Below are 13,721 nucleotides of genomic sequence, written 5' to 3'. Positions count from 1 at the left end.
TTAAAGACGTCGAAAGTATCAGGTATGGCTGATATGGATGCTATGAAGAAGACCCAAATTCTCTTCCATAGTTTACTGAAGTTGTTTCAAAATCTCCCACTCGGTACAACAGAAATGCTCTAGAGAAAACCCAAATTTCCCGTTTAATGGATACATCTCAGACAAAAAGTAGTTCTTCAAGAAACACATATTGACGATTTCTGATTTTCTCATCTGATTTCCTTTTTCCAGAGATAACAAACACAGATTTGGATAAAGAGAAGAATTTTTCAGATATTCACAGAGCAACCAGTTTTCGTCCGTTTCTCCTTGTCTACTCGTACGCCTGAAAATGTTCCCGGAAAACCCTCAAAACGTCGGAGAATGTAACGATTCCGGCCAAGCTGCAGTCGTCGTCGATGACCCACATGTAGTTCACACGGTGTGCCAGCGCCTGGATCATCACCGCCACCAGGGAGCTCCCTTTCTGGCAAACGATCGCCTCCGACCTCCTCACCATCCTCGACCGCATCGACAGCGACGTCCTTAGCGGCCCCGTCGGCGACCGCGCTCCGTCGGGCACCGGAGAATCGTCGTCCGACGACGACGACGAACAGTTGGAGAGCTCCCCCAGCAGCTCCATCATCGCGTCCAGGTTCTGGTCCCGAAGCCACGCCTTCACCGCCCGTATGAGGTGGGTCGGCGGGCCCCCGCAATCGATATACGACATCAAGTCCCCGGCTGGTAGCGCTAGTATGGCGGGCGCCACCGCCTCGCCGCAGGCGGCGACCGTCGCGGGGGATATCTCCCCGATGAGGGCCCCGTCCGGGGCGACCACCGCGACGGAGGTCTGTTCGGCGTGCGCGAGGGCGATGGAGTCCAAGGCGGAGACGGCGGCGTCGTGGTAACCGACGGCGAGGATATCGGACCGAATGATGCCGAGGGAGTCAACGGAGAGGGCGGGGATGGGGGAGAAGAGGCCGATGCCATTGAGGAGAAAACGGACTATGTCTTCCTGCGTGATCCAGCAGAATTCCCGGCCGTTAGCATGGGAGAGGTGACTTTTGTGCGGCTTTTTCCGGCGGGTTTGTATCGGAACCACTAGGTTTTGGGCACCGTCGAGGATCAAGTCCAGAGCTTCAAGTAAACTGCAGCACAGAAAACCCAATTTCACTCATTAAAAATCAACCACAAGAACATGAAAAGAAAATTCTCCTTCCGTCAACAAACTGGAAACGGAATGTTTTACTGGCGAAAATGGTGATAAGTTTTAACTAATCAATTAAACGGTTTTGACTTCTACTACCATTAAATGTGAGAACATTTCGATCAAAAATATCAAATAAAAAAAGCAGAAATTTTAACATCACACAGAGCAGAAAAAGGTGAGAGGGGAATTTACAGAGAGAATTAGGAGAGGAGGAGAATGAATATTCATAACTGCAGAGAAACGGGTTTGTCTGACATTAGCTGTAGAAAGGAAGAACAGTAACGCATTCACGACTGAATTCCATAAGATAAAGAGCACAGGAATCGAATATTCGAGAGAAGAACAACACACACACACACATACACAAAAGAGCATTGATTGTTTGAACAGAAAATGGAGCGTAATCGAAAAGGAATTTTTCATTTGTCTATTCAGCCGGCAAAACAAACACTGAATGCAATAAAATCTTAAATTTTGAATCTGTCAAATAAACCAGAACATCGCATTTTCACCAGAAAAAAAAAGGCCTAAGAAAAATCCAGAAAAAAAAAAAAACTTGAAATGCAGAAAGAAGATACGAAATATCGACGCCATCAAGATAATAGGAAGCGGAAAGGCCAGAAAGCTACCTGCAGTTGGGCTCAACATGCCGGACAAGGCCGGGGACTTCCGGGAGGAGGATTGAGAGGGGCGCCTGGAGAGCGGCGGCAAGGTCGGACAAGTTCTCCTCTCTGCAGAGGTAAACAACAACATCGACCATGCAAACTTTGCCGACGCAGCGGCAGTCTCCGGATCCCCCCTCAGTTTTCTTCGCGTGGTCGCAGCTCCATACGCTAAGGTACTGCTCGCCGGTCTTCTTCAGCGCGGAAAGCGCGTCGCCGACGGTGGCAGAGCTAGGCAGCGATCGGATCGCCGGCTTTCCCAGACAAAGATCGGAGATGTCATGAAAGAGCACACTCACTGCCATGCAAGGAGATCACCACCCTGGAAAATCCGCCCCCGAGTTAAAAAAAAAACACAAAACTCAGATTCCAGAATCAAACTGAAACCCAGAAAAATTGCAAAAAAATGAAGCTATCACCTGACAAACAATCTCAAAATAAATAAATAAACCTTGGAGAATCGCAGCTGAGAAGGGAAAAAGGGCGTAGAGCGGCTTTCAAATTTCGACCGGAGGAAAAGCGGAACGGCAGAGAGAGAATCAAGCTCGTACGATAACAAAAAAAGGCTTCCCGGGGGTTTATTTATAGTCGGCTGCTCCGGAATCGGTTCCATGGAGGGGAAAAAGGAAATGACAGAGCGATGAGGATTAACACCACACTTGGGCCCACAGGATCGCACGTGGGACACCCCATGGTCCTCGTGTCCGATTTGTTTTCCTTTTTCCTTTTTAACATTGTCCACGGGGCCCACACAGTAATTTTATTTTTAATCGAATAAGTTAAAAAAAATATTTATTTGGCTCTATTTAGGCTTGAAATGAGACGGCACGAGCTGCAAATTATTTTTATAATTTAAATTCTATTTATAGAATTAAAAATGCTAACCAAATTAAGAAATTTTAAAAATTATTTTCAAAGGAGGGGTTAGTCCAACATGAAGTGAGATGAATTACTCCCGTATTAAGGGTGTACAATGAATTACACTTCAAGTGAATAATGTCAATTCATTCGCTCAGACAAAAAACGGATAATTTGGATTCTGACCTGTTTTGTGAATCAAACAATTGAAGTACGTGGGCCCTGCAGGTTTCTCCTTCCCACCCTCCCCCCTCCCCCTCCATCGGCCTTCCTCCATCTCGGCCTCCCTCTCCTCTTGACCTCCGTCGCATAGCACAGGAAGCCAATCCTCTATCGTAAAGCCTCTCGGCCACTTTTCTCTCTCAACCACCCCTCCTCCCCCCGATCGACCTCCTCTTCTCTCCCTCGTTGCTGAGCACAAGAGGCCGAGCCTCTCTGTCTCCCAACTTCTCTTCTCTCTCAGCCTCCCTCTCGGTGTACCGTTGGAACGCTGCCTCCGTCGTCGTAGTCTCCTGCCGCTGAGGAAGAAGACGTGCGCCGTGAGGAAGACGATGGTTTAATTTTTCCTAAGTTAAGGAAAAATTAAACCGTCGTAATAAGTATAATAATTTTTATTTTTTTATAAAATAATTATTTTTTATTTATTTAATATATTTATTTTATAATTACTATATTAAATTAGTGATTTAATAGTCATAATTAAAATATTTTTAAAATAGATATTTGATAAATTATTTTGGTTTAATTATCCTATTGCTATAATTAATTAAACCAATGGTTTTAAATTTTGTAATAATATATTATTAATTAATAATACATAAAAATATTATTTTTCAATTTTCACCATTTTATCCTTTCCATAATTTTTTATTCACACTCGAGTATTATTTATTTTAAAATTTTAAATTATTTTGGAGAAATTGATTAATTTATTTTAATTTATTTAAAATCATTAAATAAAGACATTGAGTTTCGAGAAGGTTCCCCAGCCCAACATGTCTTTAATTACAAAGGAACAAAAACAGCGGCTCTGGCTCAGCATCAACTCGGGGAGTCGAGCCACTCAAGCCACCCACAAATAAAATAACAGTATTCTGGAAGTGAACCCGCCACGTGGACAAACGACTGATGCCAGCGCCACGTCGCGTCAAAGCGGGGCCCGCGTCCGTAACACGTTAGAAGTACAGACGTATCTTGGACCAGGTGGGACTGTGTGACGTCGCGCAGCTGCGTCTAACATACGCCGTATAAAAGTACGCATACCCTATTTTATGTACTATACTACAAACAATAAAGAAAAAGAAAAAAGGGATGGCTAAAAAAAATAAAATTTACTGATTTTTATTAATTTTAGGATTTAATATAATCATAAAATACCATTTCCATGTGTACCATAACACATTTATGTACTTATCAAGGGCGGACGTGTCGGTATCATATATTTGGAGCCTCAAAGCCTGATATACTATCGATTCAATGAGATACGTTTATCAAGTTATATAACTTCGAGAAGACGATTCATTTGATACATGAAACGTGTATGAGACACTTGAACCTCAAAGCCTGATATACTATCGATTCAATGAGATACGTTTATCAAGTTATATAACTTCGAGAAGACGATTCATTTGATACGTGAAACGTGTATGAGACACTTGGACCTAAATAGGTTCGTCATGTCGTAAATATTGTAAAAAAAATAAATATAAATATAATTTTTAAACATTATATAAGCACTTATAAAATTTGGAATGTACCCCATGTCACATTTTTGTGGGTGCACTTGTGCCCCTGATACTAAATTTATGATATTTGATTGAAAATATGATATCTAAACAAGACTATTGTATATAAAAATGAAGCAAAATACATTATAAGTATTATTAGTCACTTAATGTAAATCCATTTAAACAATGTGGGACTCAAGAAAATAAGTTGAATTTTTTTAATAAAAAAAATTGTAGTAAAAATGATCTTGTCATCATGTTGTTTTCTTATAATGATACAAACACTCATATGTCCACCTGTGCATAATTGTAGCATGTAACTATCTCTATACTCAATTTCATATGAAACCTCATAAAAATATGTCTTTATCTATGTTGACATCCACTCTTTTGTTCACATAAAAACAACATCTTTTCGCTTTCATGAGGATACACACTCACAAATAGCCTTCAAAACGAGAAAAGAATTTCAATTTCGTTTTTCAAATCGATCTTATACCTAATTTATCTCATAATTAGTTTAAATTGGCTTAATTTTAACCCTGAATCAACTAATTACATTGGTTTAAATTGAACTGGGTCGAATTAGAACCAGATAAACTACCAATACGATCGACAATATAATTATAAATTTATTAAATTTTTTAAAAATATAGAGCAATTAAATCCATCAATTATATTTAACATCATATTTTTTTTATTTGAGTAATTTTCTCCTAAGTTTCTTTCTTGCCTTACCATATTGAGTAGGACTACTTCAATTGAAAGATCTTGATGTAGACTTTAGATTTGTTCATTCAACATTTAGGAAGAAAAAAATCTTACTCACCCAAACCCTAGAATGAAAGAGTGCTTGCCACCACATTTGTGAGCTATGACATGACAAATATTGAAATATTAATGGACAAAAGGTTAAATGGGGTCCCTTAGGTCCCATCACTTCTAGGTGAGGGTAGTTTTCATACTCACTTTTGTTGACTAGCTTTACTTCTTCCATACCACTTGATTACTTGGATAAGTTAATGATGTTTAAGGGTAAGTTAAGTGAGATAACATTTCATTTTAACCTTGTTCTTATATTAGGGTAAGTTATAAAAATCATTTTCAGTTAAGTTAATCATCTACAGTTTTGGTTAATTACAAGCCTAAATCATAATAAACATCGAGTCTAATCGTATGTATACCCTTAAAATATCAGCAAAATTATCTGCATATTTTTACCATTAAAATATAATTAATCGTTTACGAAATAAGTTTGTTACTAATATAGGTGACAAAAGGTTAAAAGGTCTCTTGGGTTTCACTGTTGAGGTTAATGATTATTAATAATAAATTAAGTGTGACCTAATCCATTACTTGGACCATGGGTTTTAAAATGTTTAGTATAAAGAATAAAATATTATTAATCACATCTTCATTATGTGCTTGTCCTTATCTTGGTGTAGGTTATAGAAATCTTCTAATAGTTGTTGAAGTTTTTATTACATATATACCCCTATAATATTATCAAAATTACCGACATTTATTTACCGTTAAGAATAATTAGTTAACTCTAATTTTAGAAATTAAATAGATAAATATTATATATATGTGTGTGTGTATGTATGTATATATAAGTTATTCATGTTGCTCGTATAAATTAAGGAGAAACGACATAAATGAACCTATAAATGAGTCCTTTGTTTATTGGTCTTTCGAGAATTTGAGGAAACAAATGCTCGATAAAAAAAAACCAAAGTTGAAGTCTTCAGTAAAAGAAGCGTCTAGACCTAGTCTTGAAGACCAAGTCCTAGACCGACAATTTATAACGTGAATCTTGCACTTTAGGAGGTAGATCGAATTTATGGAATCCCGTTCTCATCTAAAAAAAAAAAGAAAAAAAAAAGAAAAATACCCCTTATTTCTATTTATAAAATTAGAACATCTCTAATTTCTACATGAACCATTCAATATGAATAATTTCAATCATCATGTTGACTTGTTCTCTTTCTATTGTATGAAAAATATTCCAAAGACTTTAAGTTATCAAGCATGTTTAGTGTACTTATTTATTACATAAAGCATGTGCACCTAAATGATAGTTATAAGCATAAGGCAAAGACTAGGTAACAACATGAGTGGACCACATCAAGAGTATCCAATGACTTAGAAACAAGACCTCTAGACCATGTTACTTGCAACTTGAATTGATCCCTTAACAAAGAAGCCAATGTGTTAGGTGCAAAAATCTTAAACTTAATTAGTATATTTATAGACTTTAAAGACAAAAAATTTAGAATTATTTAAATAAATTAAGATTTTTCTACGATGAAGCCAAGTCTGAAGACTGGGAAATTCAATTCAACATTAGTGTATCCACAATGTGAACCCTGAGTCTACAGACTGGGAAATTCAACTCCGACATTAGTTTATCCACATTGTGAAACAAAAAAGTCGTGCTACATCACCGAAAATTATTATTTTTTATTTAATTTTAACCACTTGTTTGACCTTAACACTCTGTTTAATACTAAAACTTTGGTGGCAAACACCTTGCTTTTGGACTTTGAAAATGGACAAAATTTTAAGTATTGTATTTGGGGAAGGTTGATCCAATACGAAAAATTATTTGTAGCGAAACATGTGAAGCGACTATCATAGTCGTCCAATCAAACAACTATCTCAATCGTCCGATCAACAACTAAGATAGTCGTTTCGTATATTTTGCACCAAATGATTTTTCGTATTGGATCATATCTCACTAAAAATTTCATTAACTTAATAAAATAATTAATAAAACAGGGGAGCTGGGCGAGACACAGGAGTCAAAGCCGCCAGCCTGGCGAAGCCAGGTGCGCTTAGTGCACATGAGGGCACGAGAGGTGGGACCCATCACGGTGCGCTGGGCAGCGCTACCTAGCTGGCGTTTGTCCGTACGTTTCACACCCGACAAAAAAAAAAAAAGGGCAAAAACCGTGTCAAGGATGTCTGCGGCGGCAGAGCTGCTGCTTCGCTTATCCGCCGAACAGCCGCCACGTTGACGATCTGCATGTGCGCCTACCACCGGGATAAGACCCCGCGCTTTTATCGATTCCCTCCATTTGTCCTCTCCGACAAGTTCACCTGTCGTCAGCTAATAATTGACGTACCGACAGCCCACCAGACATGTCAGACGGGAATATTTGTGCCCGTACAACTACGGAGATTCTCCGATCTGAATCGTACGATCTCCGGTCGGACGACGACACTGGTGGGTTCTTTCTGGTTCCTTGCCTGCAGTAGGCGGCGTGGTATGTTTGTAATTTTATCGGATTGACTGGTGTGGCCATGTAGTTGCTGAGTTGGCCGTTGATTGTGAAAAAACTTGGGTAGTGGGCAACGTCCCCTAATAGACCAACGAGAGGAGAAGGAAGCCTTCCCATGCCCACCTGCCTTCATGAGGGCATTGTGGAGATGGAGGGCACAGAGCCCTTTCCCCACCCATTGGAGAGGGTACTCCTGCCCAGTTGCTTGCACAGGCAAGGGCAATAAAGAAGGGAAAAAAAGCTGCTTATTGAAGCACACAATCAGATAAAAAGATGAACAGAACAACAGAAAGCAAGTAGAAAGAGAGAAGCTGGAGATCTTTCATGGCACAAGGCATAGATTATTTTCAGCCAGACTATACCCGAATGTCTATCCATCGTTTATTCTGTATATCATAGTGGTTCCACTTTGTTTTGAGTTTTAATATTAGCTTCCAACCAACCCATTTGGACGAAGCAACAAGAATTAAATGATTTCAAGGGTGTCATCCATCCTCATGACACTGGAGTCCTTTGTGTCATGCCGCTTTTGAAAGTCTGAAGATAGGCCTCTGCTTCACTTCTCTCATGGATTCTTCTTTCTGGGCTCCATCCATGCTCCACTGCAAGAATTTCTATCACTCGTGGGAGAGCTTCTGAAGCTGCATTTGCATCCAGAAAGGCAAGCCTTGTCCTTCTGCTGATAAAATCAACCGCAGTTTCACAGTACTCGTTCCTCGCACAGTATGCTACCTCTGCTTCCAAGTAGGGGAGGCCATGGGCTAGCTTTCTTCCAAGATTCTCTCCCTACAGTGTTGAGGGCAGAGCTTGCATATTAGATTGTTATAAAAAAAAAAACCCTTTGATTGGATAGTTTAAAGATTAACAGGATCTCAAAACTAGATTACTGAGTGAGTAAACTGGTCTACAAATTTTCCACCTCATTCAGTAGAATCTGCAGGTGGACAGCAATCAGAAATTAAGCAAGAATCGTTTCAGAATGGTTTGGTTCGCTTAAAAGGGAGACAAAGAAAGCAAGATTTAGAAAATCCAAACCAGACTAAGGCCAGCAACAAAAGAGTAACCGAAAAGCTAAAACCAGCAACCCAAGTACAAAACCAAAATGAAATACAATATTAATCAATCCGGATCGATGTAGTCAACTATCCTTTCACACTCTTAAAAGTGTGGGATAAACTCTATTGGAAACCTTTTATGAAACAACTAACACCTCCTAGGAATAGAATTGTGGTATTGACCCAGTCAACACAGTAACCCACTCTGACTGGATGGTAATAAATACCTCATCATGAGCAAAGCAGCCCTCTAGATACTTGACTTCAAGCAGGTATTTGAGAAATACAGGCCATTAAGCTCAAGCTTCACTTCAGAATCTCATTACCTTCCTCTTCTCAAGGTAACTAACTAAGCATTCTAAACACAGATTATCAGCAAAAAAGGACAATTTGCATAGAATTGATCCAGTTGAAAGGCAGTTTTTTCAAACAAAAACCAAGCTAATTTTGACTTCACCAGGCTTTGTACAGTCAAATTTACTAAAAAAAGATCAATTTTGATAAAGATGGAATAGTGCCCTGAACCTGTGCTATAGCTGCTACTTGCTTGGCCATGCTCCCATATGCAGAAGTGAGATGTTTAGCTGTATTTGTGTCTATTGTCCTTCCAATCATATGCCCATCATTGGTTCTCAAGTACCCATATGATTGAGCCAGCTCAGCATAAAATGATGGATCCCACCCATAAGCCCCAGTTACCGGAAGATCTGTAGTCACACAGCCATTTGATGGATTGAGCTTCCCATGCTTGATGGCAGTGTTGGTTGCATCCTCTGCCATGCTGCAAAGCTGACATTAGCACAAGTAATTTGGAAAAATAAGAATCTGATAACAATACAGCATTCATGAAGAAGTAGAAACATTTCCAGTCTTCTGAAAACACAAACAGAAATACTAACACATTGGCTAGGATCAGCAGACTTCTCTGCAATATCTTAAAGAACAGACCCAAAATGCATTAGTGTTTGTAGAAAGTTTGGCTGCTTCACAATTTTCTAAGACGAGTTGGGAAAGGAAAAATTTTCTAATGCCACTCTACAAGAAAGGGATGCAGCTTTTATAGAAGAAACAAATTCTTTCCCAGCCTTGCTTCCGAATAAGGTTAGGCCAGCCTTTAGCCAGCCTTTAAGATTGGATTTACTTGATAGGATTGTAAGAGTGCATCTCCAATTATACCTCAACACCTGATGATCTCTTAACAGTAAAACAGAGGCAGAAAGAACTAAATCACTCAATCTGTTAATAAATCATTCTTGAGAGTATAAGAGAAGCATGAAAGTTTACCTCCGATAAGTTGTCCATTTCCCACCAGTAACTGTGACTAATCCATGGGAATCAACATGCACTATATGATCCCTTGAAATGCTTGCAGTGTTCTTTGCTGAAGGATTGGTAGCAAGAGGACGAATTCCACTCCATGCAGACAAAATATCTGAACGGCGAACCTGAAAGCAACCATGATAATGAAGAAGGTAATTTCTTGATGTTTTTATACGAGATCAAATTATTAATAGGACAAGAGAAACAAGCATACTTAAACATAGGCAGTTGTGAGTATGTGTATCATAAACAAAAGATCAAAAGGGGCCGATTGACTCTCAAAACTCTCTCTAGTCTCTAGTGAGACGTCAACAGAAAGTTAGGTGAAGATAAACAGAAAACGAATACTCAACATATTCTGAAAGGGAAGAGAAACTTAAGATTAAGAATGACAATGGCCAAGTAGAAAATGAAGACAAGCAACAATGTTTATAGGCTAAGTTTCTCACTACTACACTAAGCTAATGTTAAGAGAATGCAAGAATGGGATATGTGAATAGATAGACCCTGCAGAATCGAGTAACCAAAAAAAGTTCAAATGCAGATCAAAGAAAAAAAAAAGTGCCCAACAGAGACAAACTTCTAGTGGTTATCCAGAATATCTAAACCACAAAAACGTTGTTAAATTGTCTGGACAACCACAAATCTGATCAAGCACAGATCTGACTGCCAGAAACCAAATACCATGGGTCAATCACTTACAAATTTCTGAACTAGCCCAAGGCATGCCTAGCTTCATACCTCGATATTCAGATAGTCACTGATTGCTTGCAGAATGAAATCAATATCTTCTTCACGAGGCTGTGGGAGATAGGTTATCTTGCTTATTGAGTCAGTTGTTCCCGCTAATGTTTTCCCCTGCCATGGTAGCATAAACACCACACGACCATCCTTGGTTTTTGGAACAATCAAACCCATGCCTTCTGGACCATAATAATCAGGAAGAACAACATGTGCTCCACTACTTGGACAGATAATATTTGCAGCAGTACTGTCAGCCATCTGTCTCACAGAATCACAGAAAGGCCCAGCCGCATTCACAACAACTTTCGCATATATATCAAATTTTTTCTCTACACAAAATCACAGATCAAGTCATAGGCAACAAATTAGCCTATGCTGGGCTCTTACAAGAAGACAAACTATTCAGAAGTTGGCTTTCATTGTAAATAATTTCTCGGGAACATCCTAGTTTCAAAAAGCTTAACCTGCTTGAAACTTTAGATGGGTGAAAATTTGTCAGGAATTCGTTTATGCCATCACAGAGGAACAAAAATAACGAGTCTGTATGGGAGGAACTAGAGGCATCGTACCAGAAATGACACATATATAATGACAGTATACCTGTCAACTTGTCCTGAACTCGAACACCAATGACAAGACCAGATTTCTTATCTTTGTGGAGAGAGATCACTTCTGCATGATTCAGTACTGAAGCTCCAGATAATGCAGCTGTGCAAGCTAAACTGATATTGAGCCGTGAATCATCCATCTGCCCGTCGTAGTAAACAATCCCACCTTTCAACTTACGGCCATTAGATTCCTTTGAAAGAGTGGGAAAGACATCACAAGCTTCTTTGACTGAGTAATATCGAGATAACCTCAAGATTCTGGGACCAGCAACAAGATCATAAGCCTTCAACCCTGCCCAATAATAGACTAATTCAAACCAACTATAACAAGGAGTCATGGTCGGCAAAGGGTGACATATATGAGGAGCATTTCGAATAACTCTTTCTCGCTCTTCAAGGGCGTGAAAAACCAAGTTCAGCTGGCCATAGTCAAGATTGAACACAGCCTTTTCCAGATAACGAACACCTAATTTGACCAAGAAACTCAGATTCAAAACAAACATAAAAGAAGAAATTTCGTATTGCTTACATACGGCTACCAAAACTAGCAGAGTGCATTTGTGAGCAAAGAAGGAAATTGAGATTAGATGAGGACATGGCCATTAACGCTACCTCCGTGAAGAAGCTTGGTAGACCTTGACGACGTACCCGATGAGAAATCCTCTCTCTCCACTAGCCCCACACGAAGTCCTCTACTCGCCGCATCCAGTGCGACTCCCGTTCCAGTGGCACCTCCTCCAATAACGAGCATATCAAAAGGTCTCTCCAAACTGCTCCCAGACAATGCGATCTCCTGCTCTTCTCTGGTCGGCACAATTCCATTCCTCGATAAAATTTTCTCCTTCACCAGTTCAATCTCCGTCCTGTCTCTCGCAAACGCCGTTCCATCGAAGAATCCCAATTTAGCGATGACTATTGCAGATGCGGCTCCAACTCCAGCTTTGACAACAGCGTTGCGCATTGCTTTATGCCACCAATGCTCTCCACCCGATGACTTCTCCACAGCTTCAAATCCACAAAAGTGATAATATCTTCAGGAAGAATGTACTCAAAAGTTCTAACAACATCATGTCAGATGAATAATCAGAGAACTATCAACCCTCGTTAAAGCCTTTACTTTTCTTTACGTCTCTTAAAGCTAATCCAATCACTCTGCACAATAATCCTTCCCAGAAAAGGCATAGCCAATATAATCACAACAAAAAGGTTAATTAGCTCAAACTTTAAACTCTCCTCGGATTTCGCTTTCCACACCCAGACGCGTAAAACCCGTAAACTTATTCGCAACGTCGAAGCCGGAAAAAAGGCCGGGCGAAAATCAAAGTGACAGAAAGATAAGATTCAGTACCCAGGATAAGAAAAAATAAAGCAAACACGACGATCAAGGCAAAAAGATTAACACACGGATACGCAACTTGACGGCAAGAAAAGAAACACCGGATGCTCCCATCGCAGAATCACAGTTTATCTCAGAAATGTCGGGAAAGTAGGACAGAACAAAAGCGGCAGTTATCCGAAAAAAACACATTCCTCAACTTCATTCCCAGAAACCGCGCACCCCACCAATCCATCATGTGAGCTTCAAACAAAACGCAGACACGGAAAACGAAAATCTGCAAGGAACCTGATCAAAATAACAAAGCCAAGACAATTTACCAGAAAATGGTAGACAAAACGTCTGATGGATTGAAAGCAGATAGTTATCTTAAAAAATACACATATTCCGCAACTTCATTCCCTGAAATCGGGAAGCACACCACTCCATCATCTGATCTCCAAACAACACGCGGACACATAAAATGACAAACCCGCAACGAATCAGACAAAATAACAGAGCCAAGACAATTTACCAGAGAGGGGTAACCAAAACGACAGTTGAATCTCCGACGAGCGAAGCAAGGAAAGCGTCTATTCGATTGGAAAAAAAAAAAAAAAAAAACGGGAAGCAGAGTAAATGAAAGGCAGTCCGGGCACGGGAAAAGCGCTTCTTTTCTGGGGAAAAGCGACGGACAGGAACGCCGTCCCCGTCTTCCCACCTCAAAAAAGAATTGAATCTTTTGAGCTGGCTCGACCTCTGCATTTAGCCAGGAGAGGAAAAATGGAGAGAGATTGGCCAAAAACAGAGACAGGTTCAGCAGCAGAGCATTGAATTCGACTCCGTTCAAAGAATAAAGCTCGACCTGTTGCGGTTCCAACTCCCGCCAAATTCCTGTTCGGTGGGAATTAATAGAAAACAGTTAATTACTACTTTACCGGTTAATTTTACTCAATTTT

General features: G+C 39.8%; 2 protein-coding genes across 3 annotated transcripts; both read right to left on the bottom strand.

Moving 5' to 3' along the window:
* Positions 1-59: 59 nt before the first annotated feature.
* On the bottom strand, positions 60-2,391 carry LOC137939153 (CBS domain-containing protein CBSX5-like). The gene is made up of 3 exons (XM_068784361.1): positions 2,303-2,391; positions 1,819-2,173; positions 60-1,127 (listed from the first exon to the last, which is right to left on the bottom strand). Exons 2-3 carry the CDS (start codon positions 2,154-2,156, stop codon positions 314-316), a joined length of 1,152 nt encoding a protein of 383 aa, XP_068640462.1. The 5' UTR covers positions 2,157-2,173; positions 2,303-2,391; the 3' UTR covers positions 60-313.
* Positions 2,392-8,011: 5,620 nt separating this feature from the next.
* Positions 8,012-13,347, bottom strand: LOC137939116 (glycerol-3-phosphate dehydrogenase SDP6, mitochondrial-like). Of its 2 annotated transcripts, none has more exons than XM_068784307.1 (7): positions 13,298-13,347; positions 12,060-12,452; positions 11,440-11,913; positions 10,837-11,168; positions 10,060-10,220; positions 9,301-9,556; positions 8,012-8,506 (listed from the first exon to the last, which is right to left on the bottom strand). In XM_068784307.1, the coding sequence occupies exons 2-7, from the start codon at positions 12,406-12,408 to the stop codon at positions 8,216-8,218; spliced, it is 1,863 nt and encodes a 620-aa protein (XP_068640408.1). In that variant the 5' UTR covers positions 12,409-12,452; positions 13,298-13,347; the 3' UTR covers positions 8,012-8,215. The 2 variants fall into 2 exon arrangements, with proteins under 2 accessions (XP_068640408.1, XP_068640409.1); XM_068784308.1 differs by lacking the exon at positions 13,298-13,347 and adding an exon at positions 13,104-13,186 and having other exon boundaries at positions 8,013-8,506.
* Between the last annotated feature and the right edge of the window lie 374 nt (positions 13,348-13,721).

Source organism: Aristolochia californica, unplaced genomic scaffold (genome assembly GCF_029961685.1).
Source record: "Aristolochia californica isolate CCGP_79_NKW_82.1479 unplaced genomic scaffold, dmAriCali1.0.hap1 SCAF_8, whole genome shotgun sequence".
Classification (NCBI taxonomy): domain Eukaryota; kingdom Viridiplantae; phylum Streptophyta; class Magnoliopsida; order Piperales; family Aristolochiaceae; genus Aristolochia; species Aristolochia californica.
The sequence above is the reverse complement of the archived record's forward strand: the minus strand, read 5'-3'. Positions and strand labels throughout refer to the sequence as shown.